This window comes from Malurus melanocephalus, unplaced genomic scaffold (genome assembly GCF_030028575.1).
Source record: "Malurus melanocephalus ecotype Western Australia unplaced genomic scaffold, MMel_1.1 scaffold_126, whole genome shotgun sequence".
Taxonomy (NCBI): Eukaryota; Metazoa; Chordata; class Aves; order Passeriformes; family Maluridae; genus Malurus; species Malurus melanocephalus.
The window spans coordinates 1,249,775-1,273,735 of NW_026623358.1; the positions used below are offsets into that span (position 1 = coordinate 1,249,775).

General features: G+C 39.3%; 1 protein-coding gene across 4 annotated transcripts in view; it reads left to right on the forward strand.

Moving 5' to 3' along the window:
- The window catches only part of HIVEP1 (HIVEP zinc finger 1), a 121,973-nt gene that overhangs the window by 63,759 nt on the left and 34,253 nt on the right, over window positions 1–23,961 (forward strand). For 3 of the 4 annotated variants that reach the window (XM_057370443.1, XM_057370444.1, XM_057370445.1), the window contains one exon: window positions 6,488–6,541. The exons of the other annotated variant lie outside the window; for it this stretch is intronic. In XM_057370443.1, the coding sequence (XP_057226426.1) occupies window positions 6,488–6,541 (54 nt within the window). The remainder of the gene's footprint in view (window positions 1–6,487; window positions 6,542–23,961) is intronic. 4 annotated transcript variants of the gene reach the window in all.

Consider the following 23,961-nt stretch of genomic DNA (forward strand, 5'->3'; position numbering starts at 1 on the left):
TCTTCTTTTTTTTTTTTTTTTTTTTTTTTTTTTTTTTTTTTTCTTATTTTTTTTTCTTCTTTGTTTTTTCCATAATTATCTGGTTAGAGGAAGTCTTGGATTCATCTTAGTTAACCAAAACACATTAGGACTACAGCGGTCTTGTTTTAGCAGGTTGCAAAGAGCCTTTCCTCCTCCTAACAAAAGGGAAAGACAAGCATCACAGCCCCTTTGCAGTGGAGTGTGGGCTCTKCTGCATGCTCCCCAGTCCTAGGTGCGTACCCACAGCTGCAGGATTAAACACTGCCTCCCGTGCCAAGGGAACCTGCCATCCGGGAAATGCTCGAAACTTGCATCATCTTTGCGTTGTTCGTTGGCTTCATGTGGCTGCCCTTCCTGCCCTGCCTGCTCTGCATGGGCATTGGTTCTTGGAAGCACAGGGCTCCCTTCTGGGGGAGGTGTGAAATGGCTCAGATGGGATGTGGGAGTGGGCTCAGTGTCAAATCTGAGCCCTGAAGATGTTCAAGGCAAGGCTGGATGGGGCTTTGAGGTGGTCGAGTGGAAAGTGTCTTTGCCCATGGCTCTGGGGGACGGAACTAAATGATCTCTAAGGGCACTTTTGAGCCCAAACCATTCTATGATTCGTAAGATTTGCTGCTCTGTACCACCCATCTGCTGCTCAGGGTATTTATTTGTTTGTTTGACTTATTTAATAATAAATGCTTTGAGACATACTTCTCATCCAGCGAAATGTGAAGCACTTTGTTACTGGCACATGAGCCTGGCAGGTTTCAATAGTCAGAAGACGGGGATTTCCATGCAAGGACTCAGCCTCTTTTCACTTGCTCTCTGAATTTAAGTAGTGATGGAAAATGCAGCATTTTGATCTTTCATCTGTGTTTTTCTTAAGCTGTGCTCACCCCTCTGCCCCGCAAATAAAAACCTGCTGACAATTGTTTTCAGTAATACTGCCCCGCACAATACAGACTGATTGCATTCATGCACTTCAGCTGAAGAATATTTTGTCACTTTGATTTTCTTTTCTGCCCCTGATCTAGATGATCAATGCAAGAAAAAATAATTAAAGTGACATCTTTCTTTGTTTCCATCTAAAATGCAATGCAAAGTGATTTTGTTGATTACTCTTCAAAGGTCTTCTGATGCAGTAAGGTAAGAGAGAGTATGATTTATGAGAAAGCAATAAGAAAATCTGCTGCCATCTGAAGCTGTTTTGCAGGAGGTATTTTTAGGATGACTCAGGCCTAAGGCCTGAGCCTAAGGCCTGAGAATTGTTCTTGTCTTTAACTGACGGGAARAAATATGCTGACATCTTCCTTCTGGCTCTTTTGGTTAAATATTTGAACATCCAACTCTAGCCTCACAGGCAAGATAKGAACTTGTATTTTTAAAAGTTTTGATGACATAGCCTGTTCCCAGCATCCAAAATGGTCTAAATCTGCTAATTTCATCCATAAACAGAGTATGTGTGATTAAAAAAAAAACCAAAACAAAACACTTTTTATTGTTTTAGAGCAGCAATTGTACGTCTTAAACAAAAGAAGCCCAAAAAATCCCCCATTTACAGCGATACAACACATTCGAATATGTGCAGTGAAATCTTGTTGGGGTGTTTTGCACAAGTTTAATGAACTTCTTGCACCCACCACTCCCCAGTAAGCTTTCCTGGAGGCTTAAAAGGAGGCAGTGACTGCGTCTTCATTCTTCTGTGTGTCGTCACTGTGCGGGGCGGGGCGACTTGTTCAACAGGATAAAGTCATCTCATTATGCAGGTCTGGGGACACTTGTGAGCAAAAAAAAAAAAAAAAAAAAAAAAAAAAAAAAAAAAAAAAAAAAAAAAAAAAAAAAAAAAAAAAAAAAAAAAGAGAGATGAAAAAAACCAAAACAGAACCTACAAACAAACACCCAACTAGAAAATATATTTTGCTCCRGCTTAAATTGCTATCAGAAGTTCCTGGTTTTATATTTTGCAAACCTCACACTTTTGAGTATTTCTGCTTTACTTGCTGAAATTCCTAAGCCTTTATTTTCCTTAACTCACCAAATAAGTAAGGCCTTTAAAATATTTCTGAAAATACGTAATGCATTTCTAATACATAGAACAGTAGACATATTCAAGATTTTATATATTAATGTGATGACATCTTTAAAAAACCCTATAAATTACATTTTATTTGTGAATTAATTAAAATCTCTGAGGTTATATCTGTCAGTGAAGACCAAAAATAGAGCAAAGCTGTTGAAAAATCTGGTTTGTTTTTTTCATTTAAAACTCCACCACAGCACCACCTTATCTAACTCTGGCTGTTGGTATCCTTGTAATGATCTGTCACAGCAGGAGGTGTGTAAAACAAGAAGCATATTTTACTGCATGCCAGTCTCCTTCCTTGCCTTCCTAAAAAGCACAGCTACATTATATATTTAAAACCTCAAGGAATCTGATGATATTTCCACATAGCAGATACCTGCTGAGAGAGCTATGTTGGAGAACAATGAAAAGGTTTCATGCTGGAATAAGAGAAGCCAATTATGCACATGTTGTTTCATTTTCTTTTACACACATGCAGGTATGTGTGTATGTACATATCTATTATATATATAATAGATAAATAAAACCATTATATGATGCTACATATGATTTGCATTTTTGTGGCATGCACCTGCCTGGGATAACCAAGAGCTGGCTCTGTGGCTCGTTACATTGCTATCAGATGGAATMTCCATTCTCTACAGTGATGCATATGATGATTTCCTCTTTCATTGCAGCTCCACATTTTCCCCTCTAGTAAGGGCTTGGTGAGAAGTATCCCATCTTCCATGAGAGTGCGTTTGTCACTGCCATTTTCTTCTAGATGTGGTGCTACTCCAGGAGACTGTCTGCTGAAGGTTGGGGCTATTAGGATAGGTCTTACAATGAAGCAGTCAAGATACTATTGTGGCAGTAAGGGGCAATCAAGACTGTCATACCTGACATGTATTAGAAATTTCCATTAGCTAAATTGCTCTCTCTTATCCTAGTAGAAGTACATAATATTTCAGTGAAAAGGAAATGTTTCCTTTGTAAAACATTCCTTATAGACAGTAGCACAGGTTTAATTCTGAAATAATATTAAACCAAGGAATTATTGGATTGGATAATATTATTTGCAATTAATAGAGGACTCCTCAGTTTTCAGTTCGTCCTGGGCTTTGCAGATGATTTTTTTGTGATGTATTTTTGCTTATAAAGTGTTTCCAAAGGTGGTGTACCATTAGAGCGCCTATAATATAATTAGGAGAGAATGTGGTATGTTGTCTGAAATAATTTTCCTTAAGATATTTGACAAACAGCTAATTTAATGGCACACAAGAAAAGGAGATGACTGGATAATATAACTTTGATCTAGTTAGCGAGTTATTGCTGGCATACTTGTGAGTTAGCAGAAGACCTGGAGAGGCTGCCTTTTGGTGTTGCTGGGGCACTTGGCTGTCAGCCTGCTCAGCCACCTGCTCCASAGCCCTTAGGGATAACCTAGCTCTTCCCTCCAGCCTGAGACGCAGTGGTTTGTCAGGCAGCTGCCTGTATAGGATCTATAGTTTTAAAGTGAGGCAGCTGGGAAGCAGCTGCCACAGATTTCATACCATGGTTTAGACATGCCTTGGTGTAATAGCCAGAGCAGGTAACGTGTGATGCTGGCCATTAGGAGGATGTAGGCCCTAACAAAGTGTTTAGCCCCAGACTKATGTTAATACCCACACTTTGTTTACAGTCCAGATCACTACTTTTGGTTTCCAGCACCARCACCACGATTTTTCAGTGATCACAGTGTTCAAAAGTGTTCTGCACAGAGATAGCTCCATAGGTCTGAAGAAATATACACAGCAAATGTAACTCTTTGGGGAAAACATATCAAGAGACAAAGGAAGTGTAGGAGACTTTCTGGATGTGCACCAAACACCTGTTTACATAGCTATTATTTCTGTTATCTGTGGTTCTTTGTTTGGGATTACAGTGTGACAAAGAGGTGGCTGGGAATTACTGATAGGAACTGATTTTTTTTTTTCCAATGAGAGAGAGAGAGAGAATTCAGTTAAGGAGATCAAAGCTTTAAATCTTTCTGGCAATCTCATGTCACATGATTCCAAAGTAATTTTTCTTTAAAAAGTAGGATGATTGTGAATTTAAATGCATATATTTCTTGTAGCATTTCTGTGAAATATGCAGATAATTATTTTAATAATGAAACTACAGTTGTCTATTTAGGTGTAAGTTTTGTTGACAAAACATTTACTCTGAAGGTAGAAACACCGTATATTGTGCATTAAATATATCTCTAAGCATAGGGGAAGTGCACTTGAGAGCCAAATGATGTTTGATGGTTTGATTTCTTGTTGCCTTTTGGTAAAATCTACAGGTCAAATGGATAATTTGTTGATGCTTATTTTTTTTTGTTCATGTATTTTATCAGCTATCCTACAACTTTGTAAATTACTTATTCTGTCAGCTTTCTGAAAAGCAACAACCTATGGAAAAACAGTGAGATTGCTAGATACATTTTCCTCTGATAGTATTAGTGGCATATATATGTAAAAACGCTTTGTTTACATTTTCCCTTATTTTTGTTAGAAATGGTCATTTACAGCCTTTTCTATTAAAAAAAATGTTTTAACAACTTTAGTATTTCAGCTGTAGCTAAAATCTAGAAAGGTGYTAAATATCGAGTCTTCAGTGTTTAAAGTAAGCCTGCATAACTGATTTGGTAAAGAGATGGTGAAGGATTGTGCTCTTACTGAGTTGTTTATGTTTGTCTTCAGCAGGCAGTTAGTCACTACAAAAGAAAATGTGATAAAACTTTCCTTTAAATATGTATGTACGTCTCACTAACCTCAGAGGAAGCAGGAAGAAGTTTGGCTTTTGAAATTGCAGTGGTAGTCTTTCTCATGAGAAGCTCTGGGAGTCTTCACAGTTTACACCTTGGTGAAATATTTTGGTTCATTCTCTGGGACAATGTACCGCAGAGAAATTACTGAGCTTTGATGAGAAAGGAAACCTGATACTTGTTCTGAAAAACAGAAGTGCAGAGTGAGTTCGACAAAACTCAAGTCTTAAAAGCTTCAAGAAGGGTTTGATTCAGTTATCATTATTTGGTTCTACTGAGAAAATAATAGAGAAACAATATCAGACTTCAACTGTGAACAAATACTTCCAACATGTTTGAGTGGTTCAGCTGATAGATAATAGAGAAGTCATTTCAACCCACTTATTTAGAATTGTGTTGAAGAAAGGACCATTTTTGAAACATGGTGTTGTGTAGCAATGGTGAGTAAAGTCACACTGAATAAAGCCTCCATGCTTGCGTAGAARGAGGTGAGGACTCTGTAGAGCTGTCCTACTCCTTCTGTGTATGGYAGCCATGAAGTCTTGTATTTCTTTAGCTGTACCAATAGAGCCCAAGAGGTCTAGGATGAATCCAGTTACATTCTGTTCTTTCAATTTAGTTCAATAAAAACTGACCCCACCGGGGGGAAAAAAAAAAGAAATAAAAGAAAAAAAGGTTTTCACAGGCATTTTAGAAAATGATCATTTATATCTGAAAACCATGTTCCAAGTTCAGATCTCTGTGAGTGAGGCCATAGTTTGATGCTTGGAACATCAAGAGAGAGAGCTCAGCCTCTCCCAGTGCTGCTGCTTCTTACCAACACAACCTTTTATCCTGAACCCACTCAGAGGACTGTTTGCTACCAAAAAAATTTCAGTCTCAAGTTTTTATTCACTCCAGTTGCACCTTTTCTTGCTTCTTGCTCTGCATGTGCAAGCACGCACAGGTACAGAGCGAGATCCCGCCCTCCCACGGGACCTTCTGTGCAACAGCAGGAGAAGCACAATTCTCATTCCACACATCCAGTGTGTAGGAGGGGCAGCAGGTGATCTACAAAGATAGGCTGGGGAGTAAAGATTCAGAGCCTCCTTTTGCTCCTTCAGTGTACRTGGGGGAATTTCTGGTGTCACAGAGGAGTCAGGTGGGGGCTACCACTTGCCCACTGCTGCTCCTGTGTGACAGTATTGGCTCCATTGCTTCACTGAGCAAATCTTGTTTTCTGTTTCTCTCACCATGTTTAATGCCACATTGACTTGTTCTAACAGCATTTTTTCAAAAATCTATTAAAATACTCTATAATGCACCAAAATACCTATTCCAAAGAGTCCCCTGACTGCACACATTATTATAGATGGTAGGAAGATACAGTGGGATTAGCTGTTGACTGCAGATCCGATGCCAGTGTTTTTCTTTCTGTGGTTCCGTGTAATTTAACGTGTCAATAGCCTCCCTGGTAAAACATGATAAAATTTTATGTGCTTGTATTACTTGTAATGTGCCACATATTTACACATGAATGATATCACTCCTAAATATAAACAGATATTTCAAGATGGATTTCAGTAAATGACTTACTAAAATCTTGCCGGTTTTTATATATGTATTTTAATAATGACTTCTCTTTCTTGCAGACAAAATTGAAGAAGCACAAAAACAACTTAATGGAACAGAAGGCCAACAGAGAGGTAATAACAACCCTYAAAAATAAAATAGAAAAAAATAATAAAGTGTTGTGATCATAGTGACTGATCCAAAACCTTCCTGTGTCAGTGAAAAGACTCTGCTGGGCTGGGCACTAGATGAGGCCCCAGGCATGTCTGTCTGCAGATCAGAGGCTGTGTCTGTAATATCCCAGTTCTGCTGAGACACAAAGGCTTTGTTTTAACGACTTGAGTAGCTGCGTTGACCTTGATGAGATCGCTGGAGCTGTAGCATCAGAGATGTTCACACTGCTCACTGCAGCTTGTGCTACCCTTGGTTTGTTACACACTTTACCTACTCATTTATAATAATACTTTGTTTATGGTGAGCAATATGTGATGAATTCCAGCAGATCTGAGGAAAGGGAGTGATCATCACAGCTTATTTTAAGAAACAGATGACCTGTGGCAAATTTAATCTGTGTCTTAGAGCTTAGAAAGCTGGTGGAAAGTCATTGCATTTCCAGGCTGGCTGACTGCAGTGGTGCTTGTTTGGTTGTGTGATAAATCTAACCTGCACACTCATGGAGATGCCCAAAACACAGAATGAGGAGCCCAAACAGAACTTTCCCAGGTTAATAGTGGGCCCGTCATGGGAGAGCCATGAGAGGTCATCTCCACAACCTAGAGGAGCACAAGGGCAGAAAGAAAACCAAATGAACTTAGAGAAAGAGAGATCCTGTCCAGTCTCCTCTCAGGCCTGTGCCTGCAGTGCCCCAGCCCCATGTCCAAGCGTGAAAACATCACCATGTGCAGTTGGGGAACAGCTCTGCAGATCACTTTTTGGACTAACAATGTTGCTAGATAGAAGTGTGGGACACATTGCGGGATGCAGGGGAAAAATTTTAAGGGATTGAGTGAGTCGTATTACATGGAATGTCTAGAAAATGAGAGAAGGGGGGAGACAATAAGTAATACAGATGATAGGGGAAGGAACAAATTTGGGAAGTAGAGTGATAACTGAATAAAAGAGTTGGTTTGCATGCTGGCAGGTGCTGCCCAGGACACTTGTCTGGACACATTCTGCTCATGACCAGCACAGTCTGTCCTGTCTCTTCAACAACTCCACACTATAAGGAAGGGGGCTATAGGAAACAGGGAAGTCCTGAACAGCTCTGGCAGCATGTGTAATGCTCTATACCAGCAGCTGGAGTGGGGCTGCAGTTTTGAGGTCTGATACATCTTGTTGCAGCAACTGAGGAGACTGGGATCCAGAGGTGGCTACTGGGCAGACTGCGTTTCTGAGCAAAGCTGCTGGTGAGATCCACCTTGGATGAATAGATATATTTTTATTAGTGGACCTTTGTGCAGCTTAGCCAGATCAAGGAGCAGGATGAGGTAGGAGAGCTCAGTCTGTCCAGGATTTGTATGTCCAGTCATATACATGTACATAGGTATATTTTGTATGTGTTTGATCTGTGTATATGTCCCTCCTGGGGAAACATTTTCAGCCTTGCTAGAGGTTGAACCTGGAGGCATGGAGAAGCAGCAGCCTCACTTCTCTGGAGCTGCTGGATTTAACAGATGAGATATTCTCTTGTATCCAGCGTCAGTGCTTTGGCCTGTGACACACTTGTGAACAGTGCTGTAAATTGTTGATACTCTGTCCTGYAAGGTTTATTATATTTCAAAACAATGAATTTCAAAATTTTTTGACTGTTAGAGAGCAGAAGACATACCCACATGGATTTCAGCAGGGTAGCTCTGACCTAGCATTTGTCCTCCAATGGCCATGTTTAAGGATAGCACATAAGCTTGGCCACTTTCTTTAGCCTATTCCCCTTATGAAGTCCACACACATTGAATTTAGAGATGTCTGCCTCACCCTTTATTATCTAGACATTTATAGAGCTGTTATCCATGAATACAGTTGATTAAATGCTGTTTGCACCCAGCATTTTCTGGCAGCAAACTGCAATAGTTCACTAGAAATGACATTAAAAATACATGATTTTATCTTTTCTCCTCAATTTCCAATTTTTCTTCCGTTTTCAACAGGTGTGTCCTAGCTCAAGCCCTGTGAATTGTTAAATAGCAGTTCTACCACTCGCCTTATCCACGGCTTTCATGATTTTCTAAATTTTGTCCATATTTTGCTCAGCTTTCTTCTCTCCAGACTCGTAGTTGGTTTCCTATTTCAAGAAGTTTAATGCAAACTGTTTGGTATGAGCACCAGGACTGTGATGTTTCTCTGTTTATTCATAAAAAGTGGAAGAGAAAAAACATAAGTGGCTAGATAGCAGTCCTTCAATGTTTGCAGATACTTTTTAACAAACTAGGCTGTCTATTAAATATGTCTTATTTATTTCTGTTTAGTGTGTCATAGATAAGCGATACTGTCATCCAAATGTGAAAAACTTGGCATGTTTGTTCTTGTTGCTATTGATTTCACAAAAGTRATATTGCTCTGGATGATTTTTTGTGATGGACAAGTTCAAGCTAAAGACCAAGCTAACCTCTGCTTTCAGGCTTTTGTTCTCACGTGTGGCCTAGCAACATCTTTGCATAGGGGAGAATAAATTCTCCATTGTAAACTTAGTGAGGTACTCTAAAAAGGATGGGGTTAAAAAGGTTTATGTGATGGTAGCACTCAGCTTTCGGTGTCTCAGAATCAGAGAGATTTGATGTAATTTTTGGCTTCTAGACTAAATTCTTACGGCTGGAAATTGAAAAATAAAGTTTTACACCGAAAACTGATACAGAAATAACTGAGATAATAAAGTTACTCTTTTCAAATTAAAACTGTCCTCTGCCACTGTGGGGTTTTTTTAGTTTCTTAAATGCTTGAATAGATCACATGCTTGGTAATATGAAGTAAAATTATTATTTGAAGCTTTAGACTGAAGGCTGCTGAAAAAAAAAAGAAAATATATGTTTTGAGCTAAACAAACAAAAATATGCATATATTCATGTAAGTTATTTTAAATCACAATGCAGTGTATACAGATTCATGTGAAGTATGATTGTATACCCCTTGGTTAATTTATTTTGGTTTTCAGTTCATTTAGATCACTTTAGATTTGTTTATTTCCTATCTGAAATGATTAAGAAATGTAATTTTGTGGAATTTATCRTAAGTTAACTACTGCTCTGTCAGAGGAGCTGTCAGTGGCACAATGTATTTGCAGGGAGGAGTTTTCCSTAAGTTTAATCAGGCTGAGTTTCTGCTGAGTAGCATTGTGCACTGATCAGTCATATAACTTTTTACATGCATGGGATTTAAGTTGAATATAATTTACTACAGAAATATATTTATTTCTGAGGTATTTAACACCTCATTTTGCCATTAGCTGTAGTAATCCAATYGAGTGCAAATTGGAATAGGACTCAAGCACAGATGAGACACTAAATGGGCAGACATAATTTTCAAGTTTGGCTATTTAGTGTAAAGTTGCAACTGGCGGACCTTTATTTTTTGAAGTGATAGTCTACAAATTATGGATATTCAAACAGCCTTGATTCAAATGACCACTTGAGACCAGAAACGTTAGGGGCTGTGCTCAGCTGTTTGCTCAGTGAGCATGCAAGGTGGCTAATCCTCATGTCTTTTCATTTTCTCTTTGCTGCCCARTTGCCACTCTGAATTCTCAGTAGGAAAAAGCCTGCTTCTCTTTATCTTTGCTAATGTCTTCCAATGCTCTTTTACACCCCGGGTGTGCCCCTACTTCTGGGCTGAATTTTGACTTCTGACACAAGTGCAGGGCTTCATTAAATAGCAGAAAGGAGTAAGCTGTTACTTAAGTTTCAGATTAGTGCATTGTGTTGGTCCCCTGCAGTCTGCCAGTTCTGGTAGTGAGCACTCATTTTGGAGTACCCACTTGAGTTAAAGGGTCTGTGCTAAGGTCTGCTTAGCACCTATTTGTGTCATGTGCCTATCAATCAAGTTGCTGTACTTTCTCAYTCAATCCTTTCCACATTCCTTAAGGAGTTTTTTCAGTTTCTTGCCTTCAGCTGGAGATGCAACATTTTGARTACTAAGCTACTCATTCTTCTGTGTCATCAGTTTCAGATCCTCAGCATAGCTGTTCACTTTTTAGTCTGTGAAGATGAATTTCTAAGTGCTCTCCCTTATTCCAGAGGTCAGTTGTGGCAGATCGGTCTTGATGATAGCATGCCTTCCAGAGGTACCTCAGATTTGTCCYTAATTCAGTATCAGAACTTAACCCAGATCAGCTCTCTTTCCAGAGTTTTATGCTTTGATGTTAGTAGAGCCTCGTCACTTTTATCTTGAGATGTAGAAACATCATTGGCAGGTTTGAGAGTTTTGCTTGACTTGAGCAGTGACTATTCAAATGGCAGCAGGYTCTGTCAGTGTTCACTGAGAAATCACCTCAACAGAACCATTCAAAGCCCTGGTTTGGAGTCCAGCAAGGTCCAAGCAACTTCTGGGTTACTGTTGAAGTGCACCTTTTTTTCCAGCCTCTGTCATGGAGCTGTCTGAAGCCTCCATCAACACTTTCAGTAGGTTCTGATCTGTCTCTGAAGCCTGAAGGTCGAAGCAGTGTTTGGTGGAGTGGCTCTGTAGTCACTGTTTGCATGCAGARCATGAGTCCATTTGCTTCCTTCAGTCCCAGTGTAGCTGTGTGGAACCACCATGGAGTGACTGGACCTTTGAGCTTTCGTGCATAGAAAGAGGAAAGGAAGGAGAGATTGCATTCACCAGTAAATATTCTCTGAGATGCACAATCCACATGCACATATGTTCCCCTCCCACACTTGCAGTCCCTTCAAAGCAGTGTGTTGGCATGGAGGAGAGGCAACCAAAATTAAATGCCCTTTACCTTGTTTGCCCATCTGCTGGGTTTTTTATATTATTTTTCTAGTAAATTGAACAACACTGAGATTCAAGTGAGGATTTATAATTTGTCTTTATAAATGTAAGCCTGAGACTTTAGTTCACAAATATAAGTGCTGCTGCAGATTCATGGTAGCCATATTTTGTATCTTCAGARTTCTTCCTAACCCTCCCTGCTTTATCATTCCTTTTGTTAAATGAATGCATGTTGTTGACAAAATTATACAGGGAGCTTGAAATAAATTATTATAAATATATCAGCATTCTGCTTAGATAAACAAAGCATTGCATATGTCTTACCTTAAAGATTGATGCTGTTTTTATGTTGTAATGTCCCAGTTTACAGACTCTCACCAGCCGACCATCTGGCCCCAAAGGWGCAGCCAGATCCCTTCCCTCCTCTCCTCTCCTCACAGGCATTCCCATTCCTGCTTTCTGCCACTACACCTCTTCAAAAATGCAGGTGGGAGCACTGCATGCTGGTGACGTGCCCTGCTCCCTAGGCTATCATTTGGCTTGGAAGGGATCCTTAAAGATCATCTAGTTCCAGCCTCTTCCACYACCCCCTGCCATGRGCAGGAACACCTTTCACTAGACCAGGGTGCTGAGAGCCTCATCCAACCTGGCAGTGAACACAGCCAGACAGCTGCAGTCCATACTATTCTTTCACTTGAGAGAAATAGGAAGTGGAATGAGAAGGGGAAATATMAAAAATCTGGAAATGTAATGCTAAACAATTTATATGTTTTGATTTACCAGCTTAGTGTGACATCATCCTCCACAGATGTTTCTCTGAATTTTTCTAGTAGGTTTGTAGGCACATAAGTTCTTGGATTCTTTGCTGCTGTGTGGTATCCATGTACTGTCATTAGTCCAAAACATTTTATTTCCATTTTGTATTTGTAGAAAACTGCCTTACTTTTTGGGCAAGGTACATAACCAAGATCCAAGGTTTCATTTGATTCTTTCCATCTTTTCATCCTTATCTTCAGCAACCATATGGACTATAAACAGTCACTCTAAATGGAACTATATAATCTTCAAAAATTGCAAGTTACTGTAGTGTCATGTTTGTTACTTAATGTCTGTGAGAGGATTAGCTTCCCTTTTTATATTTTTTATTGACATACACAAGAACTACCTACCTTTACTTTCCAAGTGTTCAAAACTACCACTTACCAATGAGATTTCAGGCAATTCATTTCTGTATCTTCCTGATATCTGATTTCATCAAGTGGTTTGTATCTACATTTAAATATGTTAATACATCTACCTGAGAGATAGTTTATTTTAATTGTTCTTRGTGTGTCAATCTATAAGGCTTTAATTCAAGACTGGACTATCTTTTTAAAATATTTACATCAGCTTAGACAGCCATGATTGGCTTAATGCAGGAATTATTTGTATCCATAGCTCATCATACAAGATCTCATGTCTTCATAAAGTTACATCTATTCTTAAAATCTCTGATGTTTTCACGTTGAAGGCACACTGCGAGCTGCTAATAACWACAGTGACAACCTGAAAGGTCCTTTCTGTCTTCAGGCACATTCAACGTGGGGTTTTGTGCGCACGAAGGGCAGTGAGAAAACTCTCCTGACTTCTGTGGGAACAGAAATAGTCTCTAATATCAGTTAATCTCGTTTTTCATTGCTCTTGTGTTCAACAGTTAAGTACGTTTTAATGTCCCCACTTTGCCAGTGGGGGCAAATTGATAAAGATGGAGATGTTTCCATGTTCTTTGTGCTGAGAGGCAAGGTTAGAATATGGGCTTAACCCAGGGAAGTTTTCTGGYTCCTGAAAACCTCCTGTGTTGTGAGTCAATGTCTGTGTCTGTTATTTCTATTTTCATTTTCTTCAGTTAGTACATTTAGTTTAGACTACTAGCAGCTGAAATCTGCTCAGTAAATCCGCTGCTGGTGCTAGACATAGCAAGAGCTGGTGTTGTTTTGACAGGCAGACAAACAGGTTTACAGTTTTAAATTGAGCATTTCATCCTTTGGAGCTATTATGAGAACTTGGTTAAAACATTAATGGGATATTAAAGTAATAGTATTTTGACTTTTCCTGACAAGTATAGCAAATTATGTGAGTGCAGTTCCAACCTGCAAGCGTAATTTTCAAAGGGACATTTTACAAATTAACATTCTAAAACAATCGTTGGAAAAGCATCTTCCTCAWAGTAAATGGAAACTGTCTATTCCAAATCCACTGTAAAGTGCATTGTTAAATCAGTGGCTATGTTTTCAGACACGGTAACATTTTGAGATTGGGCCTGCTTTAATGAATAGAAGGATTTCTTGCAACTTTATAAAGTCAGAGGCCAGAACAAGCTCAATTTTGTGGGAGGATGCTGAGCTAACAAACTGGCTAATTTGAGAGCATACCTACGCACACGTGCGTAGTAAATTCAATAGGGTGCTAATTTTAGCTGATGTGAGCTGGGAGCAAGCCAATTGTGGAAATGCAAGGTTTTTTACTTGTTAGCTTCCTTGTAGTCTGCCTTTCATATGAGTGGTTTTTTCRTACTTTCCTGATACTCCTTTAGCTCAGGGAGCTGTTAGTTTCCGTTGGGCTGCTTCTCAAGGGAAAATAAAATACATAAATGGATGATGAGTGATGAGTCGGATATAGTGTACCAGTCTCTGGTAGCTATATGCTTATGGGCTGACCTGGATGGAGCCTTTTCTAGGAATCTCTTTGAATGTATGGATGTGTGAGAGGGCAAAAAGARACATATACACATCTGTGGAAAAGGGCCTGTGAGGCTGGGAGAAGGACAGAGCTCTGAGTAGCCCAGAGGTCTCAGCACTGGGGACCTCCCACTAATGCTGAAGCAAAGCTGCCCTGGGGGAGATCATCATTCCCACCTCCAGCACACAGACCCAGTTTGCATGGTTCAGATATTCCTCGTATCTAGATTTCAGTCAAATGAACTTAYCCTACTTTTGTCATGTTCACAGCACCATTTAGTCCCAAAAGAAAGACCAGCTGTATGGAACTGTTCCTACTCTCYTTGCCAAATCTACTATTCCTTTCTCTGTCTTTAAATAGTAAGGTTATTTGGTGTGAGCTCTTTCCTACTCTTCATTCCTAGTGAGTTGCTACAGGCAGTTTGGAAATTGCTCCATTTGATACCTGCTTTTCAAATGGAAGATTATGTTAAAGAAATGCAGAGAATGTGACTAAGGAGCTTGTTCTGTTTGAACATCATTATGTGCAAGGATGATTTAGTTAACATCTTGTTCCTTTCATTTCTGTTTTTTCTCCCCAGACTCATGTTTGGGTATTTTGTATTCAGTGTCTCATTTGACCATGTAGCAGTTCCTCTCTGCTGAAAACCCTTAAACTGGCTGCTGTTTCATGACCCTGTCTATTGTTCTGCTTTCATGGCCTTTTTTCTTCAGCAGTGTTAGAGGTGGAAGTTGTTCTAATGATTCGTTAGCCAAATCCTAACTTTCCAGTAACAGCTGGACATCCTTAAATTACAAACAGGTACTTTAGTTGAGAAACTGTTGACAACATTGCTTCACACTCAAGGAAAATTTCCAGATGTCCCTGAGCTATTTTAGTTAATTTCTGGCAATGTACTTTCTTTAACTATTTATATTTAAGCAGCTTTTATTTTTACATGGATAAGTAGGTGGAACTGATTTCTGCTTTGGCCTTCACTGGGAGCTCATTAATTTGATTTTTGGGAGGCATCCTATCTTTTTGCTTGTCTTTCAAGTGCCCAGTGAGGAATATCTTCTCAGGCTGCGATTGCTGGTGATGTGAGTTATCATAACATTGTCGCTCCATTTACTCATAGTCAATGTGCTTTATCTCAACAGCACTTAAGCTGTGATTACTTTTCTTAGATTATGAAGGGCTCTGTGCAGGTAGGAGTTAAAGGGCTATTATGCAGAGCCAGTACATAAATGCCATAGGGCTATTTAATATGGTGAATATTTTTAATTTTTTTTCAGGATGTTTAAAATGCTGTAATATGTGCTCTTAGTGAATGTTCATACATTGCCATTTCATGTGTAAGTTAGGAATTAACCATAGGCTGTGTGGTCAGTATCTTGCTGGTTTTGCATTGCTTTTCCTCTGTCTTTCGATGTCGAGTCCTGTGAAACTTCACAGTGGTTCAGCCTCTTCTGTTTTCTTACACCATAATGGTGGGAAATCTCAATGTATATCAAATGTCATGTTTCGTTTAATGTGTTTCATGCTAGGCAGGAAATTAATTCTTTTTTGGGGAAAAAATCCTATTTCACTTTGGTCAGACATTTTCAAATGTGCTAAAGTGTTGCGTTTGATTCCTGTTTRCTTATGGACATTGGGATTTCTCAGTTGAAGCTCTTGTGTTACTTCAGTTATCAGATGTTTATTGCTGTTTGATCTTGATGGTCTTCCTCATCAAGCACGCTGATTTTATGACTGAAAATCTGCTGGTTGTTACTTGCTTCACTCAAGTCAAGATGCTAGATGCACAAAATGAGACCAGAYGGTTCTAAAGAAGATATTTCTTGATCTTGTTAGCATAGGACAGTTATGTCCTTTACACTTCATCAGAAGTCAAGGTTGTCTTGATGTGAGTAGCCACGACATGGAAAGGTGCCGCCAGGAAGACAGCCTCAGACTGCAGCTTATCATTTACTCTTTACCTGTCCCAAGGCCAAACAAGAGTTGGCAGGCTCTCACGTCTAGAGATGAAACTGTATCATGGGAAAGCTTCCTGGTGAGTCCAAGCCCTGTGCCTGGGGGCAAAGGTGTCTCCCTTTCCTTACACTGAAGTGCTRTTGCACAATTTATAAAGCTAATCTGCTCTGCCTTGCAATGGTGCCCTGGTATTTCACCATGTGTGAGCTCTAGCCCAAAGGACACCTTTGTGACTGCAACCTTTGAACCTGTCAGTTGCTGTGTTTCGCTTATGAGGTTATGTGTGTTCCTGTTTCTTGGGGAGGAACCTTTTATGGTTTGAATTAATGACTGGATCATATCTGTGTCTCTTCACTGAAGCTTTGGTCAGTCCGGAACATTATTCTCCATTTTCAGCTTTAGTATAACTTTGCAACTCAAAGCCTGGTGAGAGAGGTGCTGAAACCTGGGGGCTGAGGAGCCCCTTACTTACTGCCACACCAGCTCCTGTCTCCCTCACACCAGTGTGAAGTACAGGTGGGCCTATTATTTCAGGGAAACATTACTCAAAGGCAAGAAATACTTCCTTTCCTCAATGTTACCTTCATAGTGACAATTCACTCCTGTTAATATAGGATTAGTGGAAACAATAGATTGTGTAGTTTAAACGTTACAATCTGTACTACACATGATTAAATAATATTTGGCAATTCTTAACTATTGCTCACTTTTGGTAGCCAACAATATGAATATTTCTTGGAATGTCTTTAGTTGAAAACCTCAAAACTCCATATGAGCAGAATGATTTTATGTAGCATTGGTTTTGTTGAGATGCCTGTTAATTTTGCATCAGTAAGATGAAATGTAAACAGAATTTAGTGGTGGAATTTGTTCCGTGATGTAAGTCACAAATGGGAAAAGGAATTAAGCAAAAAGAAAACTAGAAAAGCAGGATTCCTGGGGATGCTGTTCCTGGTGTAGTGAGAGAATGTATTATTAGTATGTATTCTGATTGTGATAACTTAATAAGATGAAGACCTGTGGAAGCATGCAARCAGTGTCTTGGGTATGAACATGAGCAGAAGAACTTCGCACACATTCAGCTTTGTCTATTCCAGTCTCAAAACAATGGAAAYGATGAAAGCTGTGGTAACTATGATAAAATGGCTTCTGTTATAGAGCTGGGGACAAGGGGACACTGTTTCTCACAATATTGCTGTATCCAGGTGAGGTTGGTGGGGTCTGGCTGGGTGAACAACCAGAGGAGTAGTTCAGTAGTTGCAAATGCAAAGCGGCACACCCAGGCAAGAGGAGCCCCAGGCTGGGGACTGACAGTCCAGGGAGCAGCTCCTGGGTGCGTGGTGGGCAGTAAATTGGGCACTCAGCAGCAGCATGCCTGGTTGCAGGGGAGACAKCAGCATCCTGGGCTGCGTGAATGAAAGCGTGACTGGATCAAGGGATGGAATTATCTGCCTCTACCTGGCAATCCTTAGACCACTTTTAGATGCTCCAGTTATACCACCACCACACCCCTCAGTGCAAGAGGAACATCAGAAATCTGGAGTAAATTCAGTGTTAAGGCACARCCATCAGGGCTGGAGCATTTCTCTTAGGAGAAGCTGAGGGACCAGGGCTCGTTCAGGCTTGAGAAAAGGTATCTTTGAAGAGGCTTGTCATGGAGTCAGATTCTTCACAGTGGAGAATGGTGAGAGGATGAGAGGCAATAGAAACAAGCTGAAACAAGAGTGGTGCAGACTGGCCTGTTCTCCATGAGGTCAGGCAAGCAGTGGAAGGTGTTGCTCACAGTGGCTGTATAGACTCTCTCATTGGAGGCTTCCAAAACTTTACAGTTCAAAGGCTTAAGGACTCAGATCTGATCTCACAGCTGGCCCTGATTTGAGCAGGAGGCTAGACTAGAAATTTTCTGAGGTCCTTCCCACCTGAATAGTCTTGTATGCAATAYTGATTTTCAGTTTGGAAAATTGGCTCAGTGGCAGAGGTACTGGATGTGATTTCCTGGTGTACATATCAATATAAATTTTTCTCTACCATTGCTTTTAATATATGAACTTGAGAAACACTGAYTTTATGGGCTTGCCTGGGTGTGATGGTAGAGAGAATTAAAATTTAATTTGGCTTTATAAAACTGTGTACTGTGTCACTGAAGTTAATGGCACTACTCAAATGGGTGCAGGTACTATATATTAACAAAGGTGCACCTTTCCTGGAGCTTGTGTTAGTAGGAGACATTTGGTATTTTGGCTAATAATGAAAAATTATGCTGATAAAATAGTCATTCCAGTACCAAAATATGGTGTGAAATGGCCCTTAAAAGAGGATTGGGGGAACAGCCTGACAGCCAGTACAATACCTTTGATGGGTACACATCAACTCATAGCTTAGTATTATCTGTTAAAAACACCAAGAAAAATAATCATGTGCTTATAGGGAGTGCGAAATCCTGAAGCTGTGCTCACCTTATCCATGTCTATGGAATCATCTACTGTTTGCTGGCATGAACAAAAGGACAAACATTGGCACAGATGAACACTCGATCCAATCCCTGTTATACTGCTTTTAGCCTTTGAATATCAAAGCTCCTCCCTACTTTGCAACTAGACAATGCGAAAATGTGCTTTGCATCCAGATCAAGTGTTTCCAAGGGTCTGCTCTAGATAATGTTTGGACTGGTGTTCTCAGTAATAGAAGTACATATTAATTAATTAATTACACATTAATCCTGCTGACAGGGGTTTCAAATACTTCTGCTGACTTGGAGTGCCCAAAATTCTGTGACTTCCTCCTGACCTCTGAAACAGGGAGTGACCACCCTCTAGCCATTTTAAGAAGTCTGAAATTAGGCACCTGGAATAAGACTGTTAACATCATTGGTGATTGGCTTTGAAATCCTATTCTATGYGTACTTAAAATTAAGCATGGTACTTGTGTTAAGCCTGTTGTCTGTGAATGTTTTCATAGTTGTATGGGTTGATTATGTAATCAAGGTTTTGTTGTTTCAAAAAAAATGTAATTTTAGGAAAAATATTTAGRGCTGTACTTAACATGTAAGAAGCAGTATGAAGCTAAAAAGGTAATTTTTAAAAAAGTGAACATGTTCCTTGCTGCATTTAATGTGAGTTCTGGTAGCCTTATATTTGTCAGCAAAACTTATTTATTTCATAATGATATTCTTTACTTACTCACTGTGTCTGTTTCATGGAAACAGACCCAGTGAGGGGATTCATGAGTGCTTTTGATAGTTTTGGTGAAATCAAAATGAAAGAATGTGTAAAGCTTAGTTTAAATCAGACTTATATCTTTGATAATGGTCTCTCTCTTTTGGGAATCCTTCATCTTCGGATGACTAGCATTGTCAGGCTTCAGGGTAACCTCTTAGCCATACATTTAAGACATCAGTTAGTAGCTGAATATTTTCAGAAGAGACTTGGTCTTACTTGCAGTGCCCTTACTTGCAATCTGTACTGGGAGCCAAAGTACAGATGAGGAGCTAAAGATCAGGCACTTGGATCTGATAGTCTTGTCTTTATGTGGGAACCAACAGTATTTTTTTTAAATTCTGCAACATGAAGTGAGTRCACGAGATAAAAACTACACTGCTCATTGGACTGAAGGAATAGATAGTGGCTGTTTGCTCCATGTTCATAGGGTGGTGCTGAGGGAGAAGGGACTGGTGCCCTTCCTTGAGTCCCTCTTACTCTCTTCCTTTTCTATAAGTGCAAGCCTGTAACTGTTAGAAGGGAGAGAAAGAGAGTGGATGTTATAATAACATGCAGGCTTTGAGACAGGCAGCTCTGGAAGTTACTTAAATAAAACCTTTGAGATCATTTTGTCAAGATACTGTCTAGTTAACTAGTAACTGCTTTGGAAGAAAAAATCAGATCACTTAAAACTTCTCTTATTTGCTGCATGAGTTACTCTGCAGATTGCTATCTACACTGTCCCAGCTGTGTTCTTTTGTTCTATCTCCTGTGCATAGAGCAAAGTACATCCAAAAAATTGTAGGTGAACAAAGTCATGTTTAGAAACATAAGCTTTTTCTTGTCATGTTTTGAATGCAGAATTCATGCTGAAGGACAGGAATTAAGTGGAGAATCTTGAGAGCAGGCAGAACAAAGCCAAACAGGTAAATCACAAAAGAGATGCCCTGGTGTCCCTGGGATGTGAAAAGCGAGGTACTGAGTATAGTGGCATTGTCCCTCTCACCTGGCCTGGGTAACTTAATCCTATTTGATATAATACAGCTTATGAGAATGGCTCTTTTTAGATATCTAATTGAGGTAACAGCAGTTTTAAACAATACCACTTCACCATCAGAGGAAAAAGGGAATTACCACTGAATTATGAGAATGGCTGGGTGATTGCAGAGGGTGTGAGCAGAGCACAGGAGTGGCAGGGAGAGAAAAAAAAAAGCCGATCAACTTCATATTTTTTTCCACATGAGGATGTTTTTACCTTCTGTTTGTTCAGTGTCAGTTTGTGATTGTGGGTACATGGCAAGTCATCACACTCCTGAAAGTTACAAGGCAGAAGAGTGTTTAGCATTTGGGGACTGATGCTTTCTGCCAGTTTTGTTGATGTCCCTGGACATACTGAGGCAGCTGACCTTTTTGCAAGCATGCATCTGTAGATTAAGAAATGGCTTGTGTGGTGGAATGTCTTCAACATAAACTGAGAATACCAAGCAAAGACTTATACAAAAAGAATGACAAGCTAAAAATAAGTGAAGCAAGGCTGTTGGTAGTTCCTTTTTTCCTCCGGATATGCCAGAAATTGGTTGTTAGCAAACTCTAGGTGAATATTTCCATTAAGAACAATAATAATGATTTTTAAATTATCCAGGCATAGGGTAGAACACAACACCTAAGCAATTATTATGTAACATAAAGCCATCACCAAAAAGTGTATTTTACAAGATTTTATAGACAGGTACATGGAAGCAATTGTGACTTCATCTCTGGGATCACAAAACATGTAGATGTAGAAATACAAATAAGAAATTAGTTCTTATGATTTCTGTAGACTGGAMTTTTATTGGTATAGAAGCAGCAAAATTACTGATTCTGAGACRGAAAAAAAAATATTATTTCTGTATGTAATGCAATGCATAACTTGCCGTTATGTATTCTTTTTCCTTTCCTTTTCAACTTCTCAAACAATTTTTATGCTTTGTTTCATGCATATGTTGAACAGCATTTTAAAAAAGCAAAGCAGTAAAGAGATTATGGAAAATTCTTATATTCTTATTCAGAGTGAATTAATCTTTTTAATTGCTTGATTGATAGACTAGAGATGCATTTTTACTTCATTTAAGGCTTTTGTAAGCCACATTGTATCTTTCAGCTGTGTTGGTTTCCAGCTCAGCAGTATAGTGCAGGTTGAGTATCTTGTTCTTTGGCACTGTATGATTGAAACCCAGAAACAGAATTTTGAATATTCTGAAGCATCAGGAAGCACCACGCCATTTGATTGTTTGACTGCTGCGGTATGAAACATCTTAGGGGKKTTTTTTTGTGTAYGTTTGCTTGGATGTTTGCAACTCCTGGCACTCTTACCTTCCTAGCTGTGTAATCTGCCCATCTCTTCCCTTAGCACTCTGATACAAACACTGGTGGTATGATCGGTGTGGAGGCGTGATTGTGACAGTATAAAAGCTACAGGGTGTTCATAAAAGGAACCAAATCACTTATGCTCAATTAACATGGCCGTGTTTCAGAGAGATCACCAAACCATGGCTAAACGTACACTTTTGTATAATTACCTTGTAATTCTCTGTTTCATATAAAACTGGTTTTTGTTGTTATTGAAGAAAAAACAGCTGCAGTAGACTATGAATTGTAAACAAATATAAATTGTCAATGATAACTTATTAGTGTAAAACACTGTTCAGTTGTGAAGCAACGGAAAGTACAAAATGTGATGGAAGACTGCTCGGCTTTGAGTATGTTAAATTCAGCCTAATAGGAATAGGTTTTGATGATACAGCAATAAATCTGAAGTTCATTTAAAGGTTAAGCGAACAATTACACAGAAATTTCTTTCTGGATGCCCAAGAGGAACACAAAGTTACCTGAACTAGGCTTTGGAGCCAGTAGTTCTGGCAAGGGATTCAAGCCTCTCTTTCATGGGACTGCTGAATGTGACAAAACAGGCTCTTACTCTTCATAGATAAGTTTTCACTAGTAGGGCTGGGAGAGGAATGGGTTAGATTCTGCAGAGCTTCCACATTTGCAATGAATTATGTGAGCTGTGGTTTCACCCCAGCCAGCAGCTGAGACTCCATAATTCCCATTAGCCACCATGAACAAAGTTAACTCTACCCCAGCCAAAACCAGCCCACTGTGTGATGTGTAGTCTTTAATCTTTCAGTTTGCAGGGAAATCTGAATATCTATTCACCCTAACTAAATATATGTGAATAATTAAGTTGGCATCAAGTCAGAAATTGAATTTTTAAATTCTAAGTGTCTGGCATTAGCACACATCCCAGCTGGATTGTGCTCTGGCATGGAGAAAACATGGAGAAAACTTTTTTTCCCTTCTGGTCACTTTGTATTCTCTTCTGCTAGACAAGCTTTAGGCATTGCCTGGATTTCCTCTACACAGAGCAGGAATTTCACTTTGGTTTCATCAGCTACGGTATCTCTTACCAGATTCACATGATGCGTTGGCTTTTCTCCCATCACAGTATGGAAGCCAGCTGGTGTTTCTGCAAGAAGACAGTCCTTGTGCCACTCCAATGGGCCGTAGGGTTYATGGGTACTGGGAAGTCTGAGCTTTCTCCACTTGCCTCCTTGTGGAGTTGACTATGAGAATTTGGTTCCTTTATGCATTGTCTTAAGGCTGTTCTTTACGTAGAAGTTCACATAAACCTCTGTTCTTAAGTTACTCATGCAAGGACAAATTGCATGGGGTTACTCAGTGCTACTTCCCAAAATGCATGTGAACCTTTCCAGAGCCATCAGACCTCCAGTCACAATCAGATTTCTCYTTTGCTTTTAATATTGGCAATCAGATGAGTGGGGCTTTAGCCAACAGCCTGATGAAGGTGTTGTTCAAGCTTAAAAAARTGAATTTACACCCATTTAATATTAACTTCCTCTGGTGATGCTAGTTGAGGCAGTGGCTATGACTGCATCTATGTTAGGATAGAATTAAAAAAAAATATTTGCTGATAGATTATCATACATTTGAGGTAGCCAGAGGTGTGTGACTTTTGGGTATCCATTGAAAAAGAAACTTCTGTGTATCAACACTGCAGTTAAGTCTGTATGTGGCTTTTGTTGTGGAGGGAATTGGACTGTCTAYAAATATAAGTGCTTGCTACAAAATTATTCTGCTGAATAATGYTCCAATTCATTTGCTGTTTCCTACACCCCTAAAACTCTGCATGCATATCTGCTTAAAATCATCGTGTAGCTAGTAATGAAATAATTCTAATTTAGTTTATTCTGTTTCATGATGCACAAATAGAAAGTCATTTAAGTGTGACTGATTTTATTCATCCACAGTAGTTGCTCATCTGAAATGCTATTGAAGTTCAGTAATTGGAGCTCTGAAATACAGTATTTGACAGATGGTATGGGTGGTTGTGCCATTTCCATGATAAATCTACTTACAAATATAACCATGAGGAAGTTGTGTTCATTCCTTGACTACGTGAACATATAGATGGAAAAAGTGACAAACATGACGTATGTATCTTGTTTTTTCATTTTCCTCCTATAATGAATTGGATTCTTAAACTAGTGCTAGAGAGAGGCTTCTTTTACTTATCTGAAAAGGAGTTGCTAAAATATTCCTTCAGTAGCCTTCCTTTTCTTACATCTCCTCTGAAGCTTTTCCTATAGTGAATTCCTTTTGTAATGTCTTTGAGCATCAGTTAGACASCATTGCTCATTTTAGATGAAAACARAATAGATCTTCCCTAAGATACATTTACTGTTAAAAGGAAGTATTGGAGGTTG